The sequence below is a fragment of the Panthera pardus genome, unplaced genomic scaffold (genome assembly GCF_024362965.1).
Source record: "Panthera pardus isolate Hobbes unplaced genomic scaffold, ASM2436296v1 HiC_scaffold_2, whole genome shotgun sequence".
Classification (NCBI taxonomy): Eukaryota; Metazoa; Chordata; class Mammalia; order Carnivora; family Felidae; genus Panthera; species Panthera pardus.
Window position 1 is genome coordinate 8,163,248 of NW_026526765.1, and position 15,182 is coordinate 8,178,429.

General features: G+C 39.5%; 1 protein-coding gene across 2 annotated transcripts in view; it reads left to right on the forward strand.

Moving 5' to 3' along the window:
• MARCHF6 (membrane associated ring-CH-type finger 6) overlaps positions 1-15,182 on the forward strand; it is a 75,726-nt gene that overhangs the window by 32,469 nt on the left and 28,075 nt on the right. For both annotated transcript variants that reach the window (XM_053906878.1, XM_053906879.1), the window contains exons 7-16: positions 2,217-2,406; positions 4,043-4,104; positions 4,837-4,869; positions 6,037-6,088; positions 9,233-9,291; positions 10,562-10,642; positions 10,871-10,939; positions 11,019-11,093; positions 12,404-12,538; positions 14,512-14,631. In XM_053906878.1, coding sequence (XP_053762853.1) covers positions 2,217-2,406; positions 4,043-4,104; positions 4,837-4,869; positions 6,037-6,088; positions 9,233-9,291; positions 10,562-10,642; positions 10,871-10,939; positions 11,019-11,093; positions 12,404-12,538; positions 14,512-14,631 — 876 coding nt within the window. The remainder of the gene's footprint in view (positions 1-2,216; positions 2,407-4,042; positions 4,105-4,836; positions 4,870-6,036; positions 6,089-9,232; positions 9,292-10,561; positions 10,643-10,870; positions 10,940-11,018; positions 11,094-12,403; positions 12,539-14,511; positions 14,632-15,182) is intronic.

The window sequence follows — 15,182 nt, forward strand, 5'->3', positions numbered from 1 at the left end:
TAGATACAGGAGCATTTGCTGGAAGTATTAAGAGAAAGAGGATGAGGTAAATGATTTTTAGTGTCTTGCTTGCTGAGAAATTTTGGGGCTGACAGTGTCAAAATATTAACTACTTACGTTCGAAAACTACTTACACTTCATACAGTTTTATTATGAAAAATTGACTCTAAGATACTCAGAATGATAATTAACAACTTAATTTTTCATTTAAGGACCTTCTGTGTCAGTGTGTAGCTTGGTCTCCTCAAATTCTGACATTCTTTTTAAAAAAATTTTTTAACGTTCATTTATTTTTGAGAGAGAAAGCATGCAGGAGCAGGGGAGGGGCAGAGAGAGAGGACAGAGAATCTCAAGCAGGCTCTGCACTGTGAGTGCAAACCCCAACGTGTGGCCTGAACCCACGAACTATGAGATCGTGACCTGAACCAAAGTCGGACGCTCAACCAATTGAGCCACCCAGGTGCCCCCAAATTCAATCATACTTTTTTCTTTACAGAGTTAAGAGTGTAACTTCTCCTAGCAAATCACACATGCAAGATGTGAGACTAGAAAGAAAAGATACTTCTTATGTAGCATTACTACATTTATGGTCGTACCTCATATTTTGAAGCATTAATGCAGTTTTATAAGAATCTTTATGGACTCCATGGGGGTTCAGTGTTTTCCTTAACTGTAGCTGTGTCTTTGCATTTGGTCGGTAGCAGAACTTAGTAAGAGCCAGAGGAGAATGCATGCGGGAACTGACAGCGTCCATACGGATAGGTTCACCTACTGAGCAGGAATTAGACACCTTTTCCTCAAGTATTTAACTGATAACTGAGAATTAAGTTCTAGATCTGTACGGGTGTAAACGAATAGGTAATGAGTAAAACTATTTTCGTCCCTGAGATGGTCACTGAAGGCAGTAAAGAAGAATTGCCACCCTTTTCCAGAGTTGGTTGTGGGGTTTGAGTCTCCTCATGAGCTGCCCCCGCCACCCTCCAGGGGAATCTGAGTTCTCTTTTCCCAGAGGTGAAGAATGGAGTTGGACGGGTACCCAAAGACACTAAGAAATAGAGAAATTCAGAATGATCAAATAAGGTCACCACCAAATGAGATGGTGGCTCAGGAGCCAGAGGTCATCCTAATAATGGCTCCCCAGGTCCAGGTTCCACCAGAGCCTTCTGGGCTTCTCCCGGATGGCCTTGATGAAGACCGGAACACGTTGAGATCATTCCGTTGAAGGAATCCTCCCAACCCTGTAGCCTCCAGGCAGAGGTGGCAGCTGGGCTCAAGGGTGTCCTCAGACCTCTCCAGGATCTTGCTGGACAGTGGCTGAGACCCAGTGTTTACACAGAGGAACAGACTGGAGATGCTGGCGTACGAGTAATTCCAGGTTGTCTTGCCTGAGGAGCTCAGAGCGCAGGTGCAGGGATGGCAGCCTGGGGCCAGAATCCCTGGTTGAGTCTCATTGCTCCTTCTTGCTCAGCCTGCATGAGAAGTAACCAGAGTTCTCTTGTTGCAAGATCTGACTGCAGTCGTGGGAAGTCTAACCTTGGTTTTCCTTGAGTTTGCCTTTGACTAGTTGTAATAATAAATCAGAACTCAGGTCTGGATCTCTTTTGGCTGATGCAGCTCTGTTTCCTGAAACTGTGAACTCCAGCAGTTTCTCTCTCCTGTTGTTAAGACAGTCAGCCTGCTGCTTATTTTTACTCTGCTGAATGCCTCCTTTTTTGCCTCCTTTTGTGACATGTTTTAACGTACTGTTTTTATGTATACAAAGGGAATGTTGCTTTAACTTTCTGAATTCTCCATTCTTGCTTTGCTGGCATGAATAGAAGCTTCTGTAACCACACCAGTAACTCATTTGGGATGTGCTTGAAATGTTAAAGTTTGGTCCTCAAAAAAAAAAAATGTTTAAAGGTGAAGAAGGATTATGGAATCATGCGTTCAGAATAGCCAGCCAGATTTGTTAACCCATTTCCTGTGCTGTTTTTGTGAAATCCCTAAATTGTACTGAATGAATATAGACACTGTGACGTGAATTCACGCTCTTATATACTGAGTTGATCCAAAATCAGATACTTGTAGAAAAGGTGACTTTGAGAGGTGTGTTTTGGAATTTTAACAGTGTGTGTGTTTATTAGTTTTATTTTTTTAGCAGGAAGAGTGCTGTTTGGAAATAGAGCAAAACTGAGACAAGTTAGCTAAATTTCTGGGCTTCTCTGTCACTTTAGGCTCCAGCGGGAGGCAATGGTGCTGAAAATGTGGCCCCTGACCAGCCTGCTAACCCGCCGGCCGAGAACGCGGTGGTGGGAGAAAACCCTGATGCCCAGGACGATCAGGCAGAAGAAGAGGAGGAGGACAACGAGGAGGAAGAGGACGCGGGCGGGGAAGATGCAGCCGATGCCAACAACGGGGCCCAGGGTAATGGCCGCTGGCCCATCCTTCTGTTCCCTCCATGACCATGAACCCACTTCCAGCTTTCCTTGAGGAGAAGGACTAGAATTTTCAAAATTTTATGGGCTTGGAGTTGTATTTCCGGCCTGTTTTTACTCTGTTTTGCAAACTTGCATTTCTGGATATACATACGTGTAATTTTTTTTTTTTCCTGTGAAGCAGGGTACGTTTTGTGTTTTATTTATGTATTTAATGTTTATTTTTGGGCGAGTGCAGGTGGGGGAGGGGCAGAGAGAAGGGGACAGAGGATCCGAAGCAGGCTCTGTGTTGACAGCAGCAAGCCTGATGCAGGGCTCAAACTCAACGAGCCACGAGATCGTGGTCTGAGCCCAAGTGGGATGCTTTACCAACTGAGCCACCCAGGCGCCCCACGTTCTGTGTTTTAAAATCCTGCTTTACATGGGAGTTTTTTAGAATGAATAGGAAGAAGTTACTTGTAAGTTGTAGTAGATCCTAGGTTGTTTTTTTTTTTTTAAAGGAATTTGATACAGATATACTTTATTCCTTTCCATTTCTATTAAGTCAGCACAGCTTTTTATATCAAAGAAGAATTCTTGAGGTGTACACGGCAGGCCAGATGCCATTAAGGAGGCCATTTCTCTTCTTTTCTAGCAGTTTGTGACTCCAGAAAGTTAAGAAAACCCAAGACTGTGCCCTCCAGCCTGCTATATCGCTAGCTCACCACCTCCATTTCCCCCTCTTGCCCCAGAGTTTTCCTGTCAAGCACCATACTGTGTCTAGGCCCACTTGACATTGCTGACATCAGAGTGCCTCCCGGGCGCCGGCACTCGGGTCCCTGCCTTCATGGAATTTCTGGTCTCTGTGAAGAAGCAGGAATACCCAAGTGAACAAGTACCTCGTTACACATTGTGATAAGTGTGCAGGTTGCTCTGAGGATGCTCTTGGGAAAGACCCTTTTTAAGTAGGTTCTCCGGGTAGCTCAGAGTCGGTGACAGCTGAGACCTGGAAGGATGAGAAGCGAGTTGGGTCATGGGAGCAAGGGCCTTCATCGGGAGGGGCGAGTGTGTGTTCAAAGGCTCTGAGAATGTGGCCCTGCATTCAGGGCACTGAATGCAGCCTCCATTTCCCTGTCTCGGTCCAGCACAATAGCTGCTAACGAGCTGCTGTTCTCTGCTCTCGCCCCACTGTATTCTCACTGCACAGAATGTTCCTAGTGCCTCCTGCCTTAAATTCTTGTGGTTTCTCCGTTGTACTAAAGAAGAAAACATAGTCCAGTTTTACCTTCCCCGCTTGTATGATTGGACCTCTGTCTGCCTTTCATACTGTCTCTTCTGCCACCCTCCCCCCGTGAAGAAGTCTTGTCCCCTGCCTTCCTCACCTTTCTCAAGTTTGCCAGATTCATTCTGGTTTAGTTCCTCTCTTTCACATAATCGTATTTATTGCCTTTCCAACACTTAACCACAGTCTAAAATCAACTATGTATGTGTTTCATTTGTTTATATGTGTTCTTCCTGCCTAACAGGCAAGTAATGTGGTTCAGCTTCTCATCGCTGGTTTACAAAACACCAAACTAAAAGAATGTGTTTTATTGTTTGTGGTTCAGGTTCCATCAGTAATCTTTAAATGACAATTATATTTCCAGATGACATGAACTGGAATGCTTTAGAGTGGGACCGAGCTGCAGAAGAACTTACGTGGGAAAGAGTAAGATTCTTTCATGCATTCTAGTGTTGTTTTTAATTATTTTAATTATTTGAGAAAGAGCACAGGGCAGGGGCAGAGAGAGAACCCAAGCAGTCTCCTCACTGTCAGCGCGGAGCCCAATGCAGGGCTTGAACTCACGAACCGTAAGATCATGATCTGAGCTGAGATCAAGAGTCGGAAGCTTAACTGACTGAGCCACCGAGGTGCCCTGCATTCTAGTGTTTTAACCTGAAACTGTGTTTTAAAGTCAGCCATTTTTATATTTATACACTAATTTTGTAGTCAACATTTGATGGAGACTGTGAACTTTAATTTCTAGAGAAAAGTAATGTTTGTGGTGAAAATATTAAAAATATAATCTTATTACTGACTATTTTTCTATTTTCTGGCCTTTAATACAAACACATTGTGGACTTTTGGAAAATGAAGTAACAATTTAAATGAAGTATTATTCCGATACTGCAAGTTGATAGGTCCTGAAATCTTGACTGGCTCCATAGCTAATGTAAGAAGTAAACCCAAGATGGAATTGTTTGATTTCATAATCATAAGATTTAGAATAAAAGGAGGCCCAGATATAAAACTCTAGTAAGTTTTTTACTCGAAAATGGTAAGCTGTTTTAGAAAGTAGTGGGTAAGGATTATGTTTACAGATAATTGAAAATGAGCCTTTTTTATAAATAGAAAAAAAATCCTGTTGCATCTTTAATTCATGTATATTATTTATTTTAGATGCTAGGACTTGACGGATCACTAGTTTTTCTAGTAAGTAAAGCCAATATTTTTTAATAATAAGAGTTGTGACTTAATTATCTTAATGACTCAGCAGTTTCAAATTTACAGTATTATGTGCTGGCTTTTTTACGCTAAAGGTCAGCATGCCCTGTGCCTTTTGATTACTTGATATGTTGAAGAAGGTCTGTTTTGTGTATTGAAAATATTGGCAAAGAACAAAGGTAATAGTATTTAAAAAGGTAATTATTGATTACTTGATTTTTAGAAAACAAAATGAAATACAGAATTGTAGTTAAGAAGAACTTGATCTTTTTTTTTTTTTTTTTTGGTCTTTTTAAACTTTGCAGTATATTAATTCATGCCTGAACTGGTGAAAATAGAGCAGCTTTGCAGTGTTCCCGGTGAGAGGCCCATTTTCATGTTAGGTTTCCACTGTTTGCCAAACCTCACCTATCTTCTTTACTTACTGGTAAAGAGTACAGCTCAGAGGTGAGGAATAGTTCCTTAAAGGAGAAGTGATGCTCTTTTCAGGTTCTGTAATATGAAATCACTTGGGATTTTTGAGTATTAAGGTGACTTTAGCTGCATGGGGAAGATTCCCTACTGCCTCAAACAATCATGTAAGGTGACAGTCATCTTGGAGGTGCTAATAACGTAGTAAGTTACTGTGGGGGTGGATGAATGGCCAAGAGGGAATGAGTATTCTAAGACCTCCACTGAGAAAACCGGGGTGCCATAGGGAAAAAAGGGACCAAGGAAGATCAAATGACCTTGCAGAAACCATGAGAACAAAATGGGCAGCGGAAAGAAGCACTGTGCAGTTTACATTCATAAAAAGTTCAGAATTAATGTGATTTTTCAATTTTCCTCCATTTGGAAATTTTCAGTGTCATCTGATTTAAACGAAATCTGGGTATTTTTTGTGAGAATCTGTAATTTGTAGTGGCTTCTTTCTGAAGAGGAAATGTTTATAGATTGATTTTTTTTCCCTACATGTAACATTATAAACTTGAGCCTTATTAGGCTTAATTGTATGAGCTATGTAATGAAAAATAAGTTGCACATAATTTCTGAAATGAAATCTCAACATTCTAGAGTGAAAATTCCAGTCTCCTAACTAAGTGGAGTAGTCTCGTTAGACATATAGTATGAACATATAGAATTGAGTATGTTTTATTAATGGCTCTTTTCTTTTAGGAACATGTCTTCTGGGTGGTGTCTTTAAACACACTCTTCATTCTTGTTTTTGGTAAGTGGTGTTTATACTGTTATTTATGGTAATAAGATAGGAGTTGTTTTTTTGGAGCCTTGTTATGGGTTTTGTTTTTGTTTGTTTTTAAACACAGGGACATACGAAATGGTTTCAGATAGTTATCCTGTACTGGAAGGCCCCACCCATACAGATAACTTTTCTTTCCTAAGCGACATTGACTATAGTTACCTACCATCTCTGCTTCTTTGGGGCATTTCCATCTCTTTTTATAGAAGCTGGTTTTAGACTGACTTGAGAATAGGCATCATCCTGTCTCTGGAACCAGTTTTGTGGTGATTATCTGTGTGTTCTTCCCTTTGGCAGAAGATCTTGTTTTCCTCTCTCAGAGTCCTATCCGAGGCCTTCCCAGAGATCCTGGCTTGGGAGCTGTCACCAGAGGTGGATATGGGCTTGAGGAGAAAAGTGAACCTTTCCCAAGTGTGAATTTCCTTTAGAACCAAATTCCAGGAAATGCAAAGTCATTTCCAAACACTTTGACAACTGCAACCGTGAGGATTTTGTGACAACACATGAGTCCCTCCTGTTGGGAGTGATTAGAGAAAGGAAGATGGGTGAGGAGACAGAATTCACAGGTTTTTCTGCTTTGAGAAAGATGTAATTCCTGCACCTCTCAAGGGAAAGGAAGTGGAGTCTGATAGAATCAGGCTGTTAGATTGTGCTTTGATTTGTGTCTCATAGAGACACCTCAGGCTACACATCTCTTGATAGGGCTGATCTTTGAGAAATTCCTTCTTTCTGCATGTGAGTTACCCCTTAATTCTGCTAAGGAGGGGCAGTATAGATTTCCCAATGTTCTTAGACTTTATTCTAAGTTATTCGTTTTGGGTTGCCAACCACGTTGTGACTCAGAAAGCAGTTAGGCCTTCAACGGGAAGTGTTGAAGTGTTGTGAAAAAGACATTGAATGTGTAGACTTGAGAATGAGACAAAAAACTAATTTCTGAATATCATCTATGAAAGAACAAAAAAAATTTAAAGGTATCTTGTTGAAACAAAATAATCTTGAAAAAGTTCCATTGATTCTTAATTTTTAGTAGCTATTGAAGATGGTGCAAATTGATAGGAAGCTCATTCTTTGTTTCCTTTTGCGAGGGTTGGGGTGAGGGGGGTGGAAACATGAAAATGAAGATTATTCTGCATACATTCTTCATTATGTAAAATAATTGATACATACATAGAGTGTGAAACTGTTCTGATTCTTTGAGAGAAAAAATGATGTGTAGATTTTGTCTTTGTTCTTGCAAGAAAAGCTTAATGCTGAATTAATGTTTGGAGGAACAAGTCGCCTTTAAAACATCAATTATAGTGGGGCACCTGGCTGGCTTCGTCGGAGGAGCGTGCAACTCTTAAACTTGGAGTTGTGAGTTGAGCCCCGCACTGGGTATAGAGATGACTAAAAAATAAATAAACTTAAAAAGAAAACATGAATTATAGAAACGGGAGCACTCACTTATGTAAAACAAATCTAAGTAAATTTTTTTTTAATCCAGCCTCTAAGCTTATGCTATAAAAAAGTTGTCTTCGTATAAAACCTGTATATATTATACTTAGGATCTTTTGAAATGAACCAAGAGGTTTTCCTCTTCTTAGGAATATACTTTTCCTTAAAGGTGAATGGTCATTGGGATTAAGCACACTCCTATTTCTTTTCTACTTTAGTTGCTCTGTTGGAATTTTCCACCTCCATTTTTGGACTCTTATGGTCATGTACTTTGCAGAATTATAGCCTTATTATGCAGCTGTGTCCTAGTAGAAGGGAATGATACTGAGAAACTGACCTTAATTTCAGGATATTTATCTGGTAGTTGCTGTGTAATTGGATAGAAATTGTTAACAATTGGTGCTTCTCAGGAGCCTATTTGAGTCATCATCAGAGCTGGGTGTGAACAAAATAGGAAAAATTCTGCATATAGTTTTTTCTTACTCTTATAGGAATTTCTCGTGCTTTATAATACACGTATTAGTAAAATAATGTGTGTATGATTTATAATTTTAAATATGTTGGGAATACCTGTTCAAAATAATTTCTACCCATGGAATACAATCGATTAGAGAGGTGTGGTGGCCAGATCCCTGTAGATTCACTCTTTTGTCTTAATGATTGAGTCCCCTCGTGGCTTCCCTAGTAATCTGTGCTGCTCAATTAATTTTGCCATACAGAAAATATAATTACATTTTATTAAGAAAAATAAAATTGTATTAACATGACAAGAAATACTTGAGGAAAAGAGACTATACAAATTTTTATTATGAAAATTTTAAGGATATTTTCTCATTCAACCATAGTGTCTATCACACTGTACTAAATTAGCAGAATTTAAGTTTTTTTTTAACAATCCATCATATTAAAAATTCCTAGATTGTCTCCTTAAATGTCATTTTACAGTTGGTTTGTTTGAGGATGAAAATAAGGTGTACACATTAGTTTTGGTTGTTAAGTCTTAAGTTCCTTTTGATCTAGAATATTCTTTGCTCCTTTCTGCTACTTCTACCCTATTTTGCCATTGATTTCTTGAACAGACTAGGTCACTTGTCCTACATTTGTCTGATTGGCTTCTTGTATGCTGTCTACCACCTTGCTCCTTTGTCTCTATTTTTCCTTTAAACTGGAACATTTAAGTAACATCATAGTTAACCTGAACCTGTTTGTTCAGAAGAAGCCAGACAGGTGTGCGGTTCTTTCCCTCCAATTATCAGTTTTCAGGGTAAGGAATTGATGTGCTATTTCCATGGGTGATGAAAGTGTTTTTTCTTCTGTTGCTTTTTGTCCTTTTGCGGTTTTGTTTTTGGCTTTCCCCTTTTTGGGTAGTATGAACTCGTGTATTTGTGAAGCATTCAGTGTGTTTCCGTCAGTTTGGTCATTCTTTGATGCTCATATTGTCCTTTCATGAGACTTCATGATGGTTCCTGGGTCCTTTGGCCATGAGCCTATTCGACTTTGGTATCTTTGTTGTTTTCCAGTTATAGAGAATGTCCTTCCTAGGCAGTACATTTTTGACCCCAGTTCTGGAATCTTTCATTTCTCGAAGAAGCTCTGGTTCCTTTTAGTGTGGGTTGACACTAGGAGTGTTCCTTGTTTTGATTTTGAAGTTTTCATTGAGTTTTTTTCTTCCCTTTTTAGCATTTTGCCCTTACCATATTGGTCATTTCTCCCTTGTTGGTTTGGGATTTGAAGAACACGTGAGTATAATACTTTTACAAGCTTACTTTCATTATTTTGCCCCAAATTTGATATTTGTTGAGTAAATGATAGTGTTGTAAAGAGTTACTTCATTTCTCAATTTGCCTTCCACAAAGGAATAGTTATCCAACATTATCTCATTCTTTTTCTTTTTTAAACTAACAGAGGCTCAAGACAGTGTAGATAATATTGCCAGCTGAGGAAGATGTGCTCTGAATCCCATGATGCACTCATGTCTTTCTTCCTGTTGGGTGGGCCAAAGGCATGCTACTGGAAAGTTTTCGTACAGGATGATTTTTGACCTGTTCCATTAACTTGTATGCTCCCTTCTCTTCCTTTTCTTTAGCTTTCCCATAGTGAATTTAGAAAAGTAGCAACATATCAGTCAACTTAAAAAAAAAAAAAAAGGATTGGTCTGTTTTGGAATGATAGGCTATAGTGTTTTCTAAAGAATTTGTCTTAATTTTGACATCTCCATGTTTTTAGAGGTAGATAAATATTTGGATGGTCAACTACAGCTATTTTGTGGGGTCTAGTGACTATTTTGTGTAGGGGTCTATTTTGTGAAAGATCTAGTCTTTCAAGGAAGAGCTGACGTATCTGGAACGTTCTGTTCAATTTGTGTATGTAAATCCGGAGAGCTCAGATTCTGAAGCGTTCTGAAAGGGCAAAGAGATGCGTTTCAGTGTTTAATTGCAGCTCTGCTTCTCGCAGTTGAACACACTTGAAAGGTTCACATAAAGCTTTGATAAATTTGACTTTCCAAACTATCACCACTTGCTGTCTGAAATTCAGGAACCCCAAAGATTTGTCACTGTCCAAACTTTTACTCTCTGTAAGTTGAAAATGGAAGGGATTTGGAGAGCAGGGGAAATGTACGCAGTCGCTCCTCGGGGTGGGAGGTGAGGGGCTGAGACGGACCTGGCCGGCCGGCTGCTTGGGTGGCGCGCTGCTGCTTTCTTTGCTCAGCCCTGGGCGAGTCCGCCTCAGGCCAGAGTAGAGACGAGACTAGTGTTTTGCAGCAGTTAATTTTGTAAAATTTAATTCACTCTGCTTTTATTTTGTCTGCTTGAGTAGAGTGTTACTCTTTGATTTTACCTCATCCTTTCATAATATATAGCAGTGGGAGAGTCTGGTTTGCAGAGATGTCATTCAAAGGGGATTTTATAGTTGTTTTACAGCTTTTAGTCTGCTTGGATTGTTCATACATTATTAAACTGGGATGTAGGCCATATGGTAAAATTAAATTCTATTTATTTTTATTTCCAGGTACAAGCATCTCATTTTGAAGGTCTAATCACAACCATAGTTGGGTATATACTTTTAGCAATAACACTGATAATTTGTCACGTATCCTTTAATTAACTAACGTGGGTATTCAGTGATGTGATTCATACCAAAGAGTTGTTCCTGTTAATGACAAAACTGTTTCTTTTCTCTTGTCCTTTCAGTAAAAGCTGTAGATATATGTAGTGAGGATGAGGACAGATAAAGTATGAAATAAATTGTCAAATAACATTAAGTGTTGCCTAAATAAGTATCTGTTATGCTCAGATTTTCCTTGACTAGATGCTGCAGGGCTTGGCAACTCTTGTTAAATTTCATAGGTCTCGTCGCTTGCTGGGAGTCTGCTATATCGTTGTTAAGGTAATTCCTGTTATAAGTTAAAACCAGAAGTGGCTTCTCCCCATTTGGATGATACTGATGATCTTTGTTTTTACCAAAGGTCTCTTTGCTAGTGGTGGTAGAAATTGGAGTGTTCCCTCTCATTTGTGGCTGGTGGCTGGATATCTGTTCCCTGGTAAGTTTGTTATTCATTATCATATGACCTGATAAATTAAAAGCTTCAAAAAAGGAGGTCTTTAAAATGAATTCCTTTTAAAGGAAACTCAATAGGATAGTAATTTGCTTATTTTTTCTGAGAATGAATCATTGTGGAGTCTTAACGTTACTAGTATTTGTTGAGTACATGATTTTATTTGAGGCTTTGTGCAGATTTTTGATGTCCGAGTATTTTGACTGGAACCTTTCTAATAACCAGTGGAGAAGTTTTGTACCCATTTTACTCTTCTAAATTTTACAGTAATGCTGAGACGTTACATATATAAAGAGAACAATCTAATAAGACTATCTTTGTTTAATAAATTCAACTTTAATCATTTCTTTTAACTAAGATGCTTAGTCTTGATTATAATTAAAAAAAATTGTTTTTAATATTTATGTACTTTTGAGAGAGAGAGAGAGAGAGAGAGCGCATACATGCGAGCAGGGGAGGGGCAGAGAGAGAGGGAGACACAGAATCCAAAGCAGACTCCAGGCTCTGAGCTGTCAGCACAGAGCCCGATGCGGAGCTCGAACTCATGAACTGTGAGATCATGATCTGAGCTGAAGTCGGAGGCTTAACTGACTGAGGTGCTCAGTCAGCTCAGGACCCAGGTGCTCCTTGATTATAATTTTTAAGGCTGCCAGTGATAATCACGTTTTGACTTTTCAAAAATATTTTGTGTGTAGAAAAGCACCCATACCTTACTATTAAAACTTGTCACGAATGCAGACCTGTAACCAAGGAAAGAAGGTATCGTTAACCAAAAATGTGTCTTTCACAGTAGCAGCATTAGTAAAGTTTGTTTGTTTTGTTTTTTGTTTTTTTTTTTTCGAGAGAGACAGAGACAGTATGAGTGGGGGAGGGACAGAGAGAGGGAGAGCAAGAATCCCAAGCAGCCTCTGCACTGTCAGTGCAGAGCCCGACACAGGGTTTGAACCTATAAAACCACAAGATCATGACCTGAGCTGAAACCAAGAGTCGGACGCTCAGCTGACTGACTGAGCCACCCAGGCGCCCCCGCATTAGTGAAATTCTTATTCGCCAATTGGTTTATCAGGTTCCTTCTAATATTTAAAACCTTCAAGGGTCATTATCTATCTTTGAAATAGGATCCTGTTTTATATCAGTTATATTTCTGTCATACCATGAAATGACATTTAAAGAGCTGTAGTCCTAGAACATCCTAACCCATACACGTAGTGATATATTCACTTCCTGGAAGATGGAGATGTTAATTTGGCAAATGTGAGTGGTACAGATCTCTCACTTGTTCCGCTTTGATTTAGGAAATGTTTGATGCTACCTTGAAAGACCGAGAGCTGAGCTTTCAGTCGGCGCCAGGTACTACCATGTTTCTGCACTGGCTGGTGGGGATGGTGTACGTGTTCTACTTTGCCTCCTTCATTCTGTTGCTAAGAGAGGTAAGTTCTCAGGGAGACGCCAGCACTGTCCCTTTAAGGAAAGGACTTTGTTTTAACCACGTGTCCTGACTCATTTTCTCAAGGATTTTAGTCTAAGAAGGAATAGCTGATAGAGGAATTTGGCTTTATGTCTTTAAACCGTTTTCAGTCATTTGTCTCAAAAACTGATAAATTTTAATATTTCTGCGTATAGTTAACGAGTTTGAAAGATGAGTAGATCGAGGATAAAACTACTTGTTTTACTTGGTGTCTTTTGTAGCCATCCTCTCCTACAAATTCTTGAAATTTTATGTGATGTGAGTCTGACTTGGACTTCGTTCAAGGAAATATAGTGCTGGAAATACCCAGAGGTTTTGCAGGATCACGACGTAAAGTTTGTGATCAAGTACATTAAATACGGAATCACAGTGAGGGTCGTTTATGACTGCAGTTCACTTGCCGATGAGTACCTTCACTAGTCCCGTTTTTAGAATACGGTCTTTCCCGATTTGAAGAGAGTGAAAGTAGGGCCAGTATTTGATTAGTATACGTCATGTGCAGTCATTCTGATGCGGTGGGCAGTGTAAAAGTGAGTGATTTTCACAAGCGTACTTGCTGCTGTGCATTAGTCCCTCACATGTTACCGCATAGTCCCTCTGCGCCAGACGCGGTGCTGACTGCTGAGGTAATAGTGAGAAACAGAGACACGATTCCCGCTCTTTCCGATTTTATATCCTGGGAAGGAGGAGAGGCATCTGACAAGTCCGCTTACAGCAGTGAGAGTGGTGATGGAGATGCACAGGGCCGCCGGAGGAGGCCGACTGATCCAGTGTGAATGGCCTAATGCTATCCTGGCGTACATTGTGTTTTGGGAAATTGAGGCATTAAGGAGGGGGGCTGAGGTCAAAATGTTCTCCTGAATCATATAGTGTAAGTTCGGTAAATTCTACTTGCAAATAAAACTTGTATTCTTTCTTTGAAGCAAGTGATTGAGACTAACTTAATCTATTCAAAACTGTATAGAACCTCTTAATTACACTGTTAAGTCATAAACTGTTTCACATTGAAATTTTTCATCTTCTCAGTGGGGTGGTTTTTGTGGTGCACAATCCTAGAATTGGGGTGTCAGATGAAACCTTAGAGGTCAGACACCCCCTCATTTGGAGGTTGGAGAAATAGAGTTTGGGCAGTGGAAATGCTTTACACGTGCTAACTCCGTGAATTTGGACCACCTGAGACCACTACCTAGCCTCGCCCATTGCCCCACCACCCACGGCCTCTTGGGTCGATGATTTCCACTGAGAAACGGAAAAAGGATGTAGACAGTAAAATGAAAATGCTGAGAGTTTCTAGCTCCTCTCCGGAGTGTGAGGCTGAAATCAGATCTTGTATTAAAACATTTATAAATTGCACCATAATTCTTTCACTGGATGACACAATATAGTGACAGTTCCTTTATTTTTCTATTTTCATTTTATTTATTTTAATGTTTTTAATTTATTTTTGAGAGCGAGAGAGTGAGCGAGCGAGCAGGGGAGGTGCAGAGAGGGAGAGGACAGAGGATCCCAAGTGGGCTGCACGCCGACAGCAGAGAGCCCGGTGCAGGGCTCGAACTCACGAACTGTGAGATCATGACCCGAGCTGAAGTTGGATTCTCAACGGACTGAGCCACCCAGGTGCTCCTATAGTGACAGTGTTTGAAAACAACAACAACAACAATAACAAAAAACAACTTATTTTTTATTTTGGAGATTTAGGTTTCTTGACAAATTCTACATTTTTTTTTTCATTGAATGATTAAATGGACATCCAGCAAAATAGTTTATTTCATATAGATTCTGATTTAGGAACTTCTTTTCATAGGAAAGCCATGTGAATTTTCTGGGACCCATTTTATTAAGGTTTAAAAGCTTACTCTTCTGTTGATATTTTAGCTCATCTACAGAGTCTGAAGACATTGGTGAGTATTCATAGCATTTAAAATATATTTGCAGGTACTTCGACCTGGTGTCTTATGGTTTCTAAGGAATTTGAATGATCCAGATTTTAATCCAGTACAAGAAATGATCCATTTGCCCATTTATAGGCATCTCCGAAGATTTATTTTGTCAGTGGTAAGCATACCTTTTTATTGTTTTTTGAGTAAAGTGTGCTACCCTTTTGTATTGTTTTGTGGGGGTTTTTTGGCGGCGGGGGGTGCAGTCGGGGGCTGGTAGAGTAGATACGTTGAGTTATTTATGTTTAAGTTGGTGGAAGTTAGTTGTCAAACAGCTGTTCTGTTGGTTGTTTTGATAAAGTAATTAAAATGTTTACTAAAAACAACATTCCCTAGTTCTTTAGTAGTATAATTGGTTGCCAAATTATGGCTTTTGAATTACACTTCATTTGCATTGGAGCAATGGAGATTCATTAATAGTTTTTAAATTCAAAAAACTCTAAACAGAAGTATCTTGAAGTTTCTGTCCCACCTGGAAGAAGAAATTACCTAGTTAAAGCTAAGTTTTTTTAAAATAAAATTTACAAAGCAATATGGTGCCTTCCGGAAACTTTTGTAGCTATTAATATGGGTCACGTCTTATATGTGGTTTATTAAGTTGCAGATGATTCTGATCGTTCATTGTAAGTTTCTGACCCTCTCTTCACATACCGTGCAGTGATTATCCTT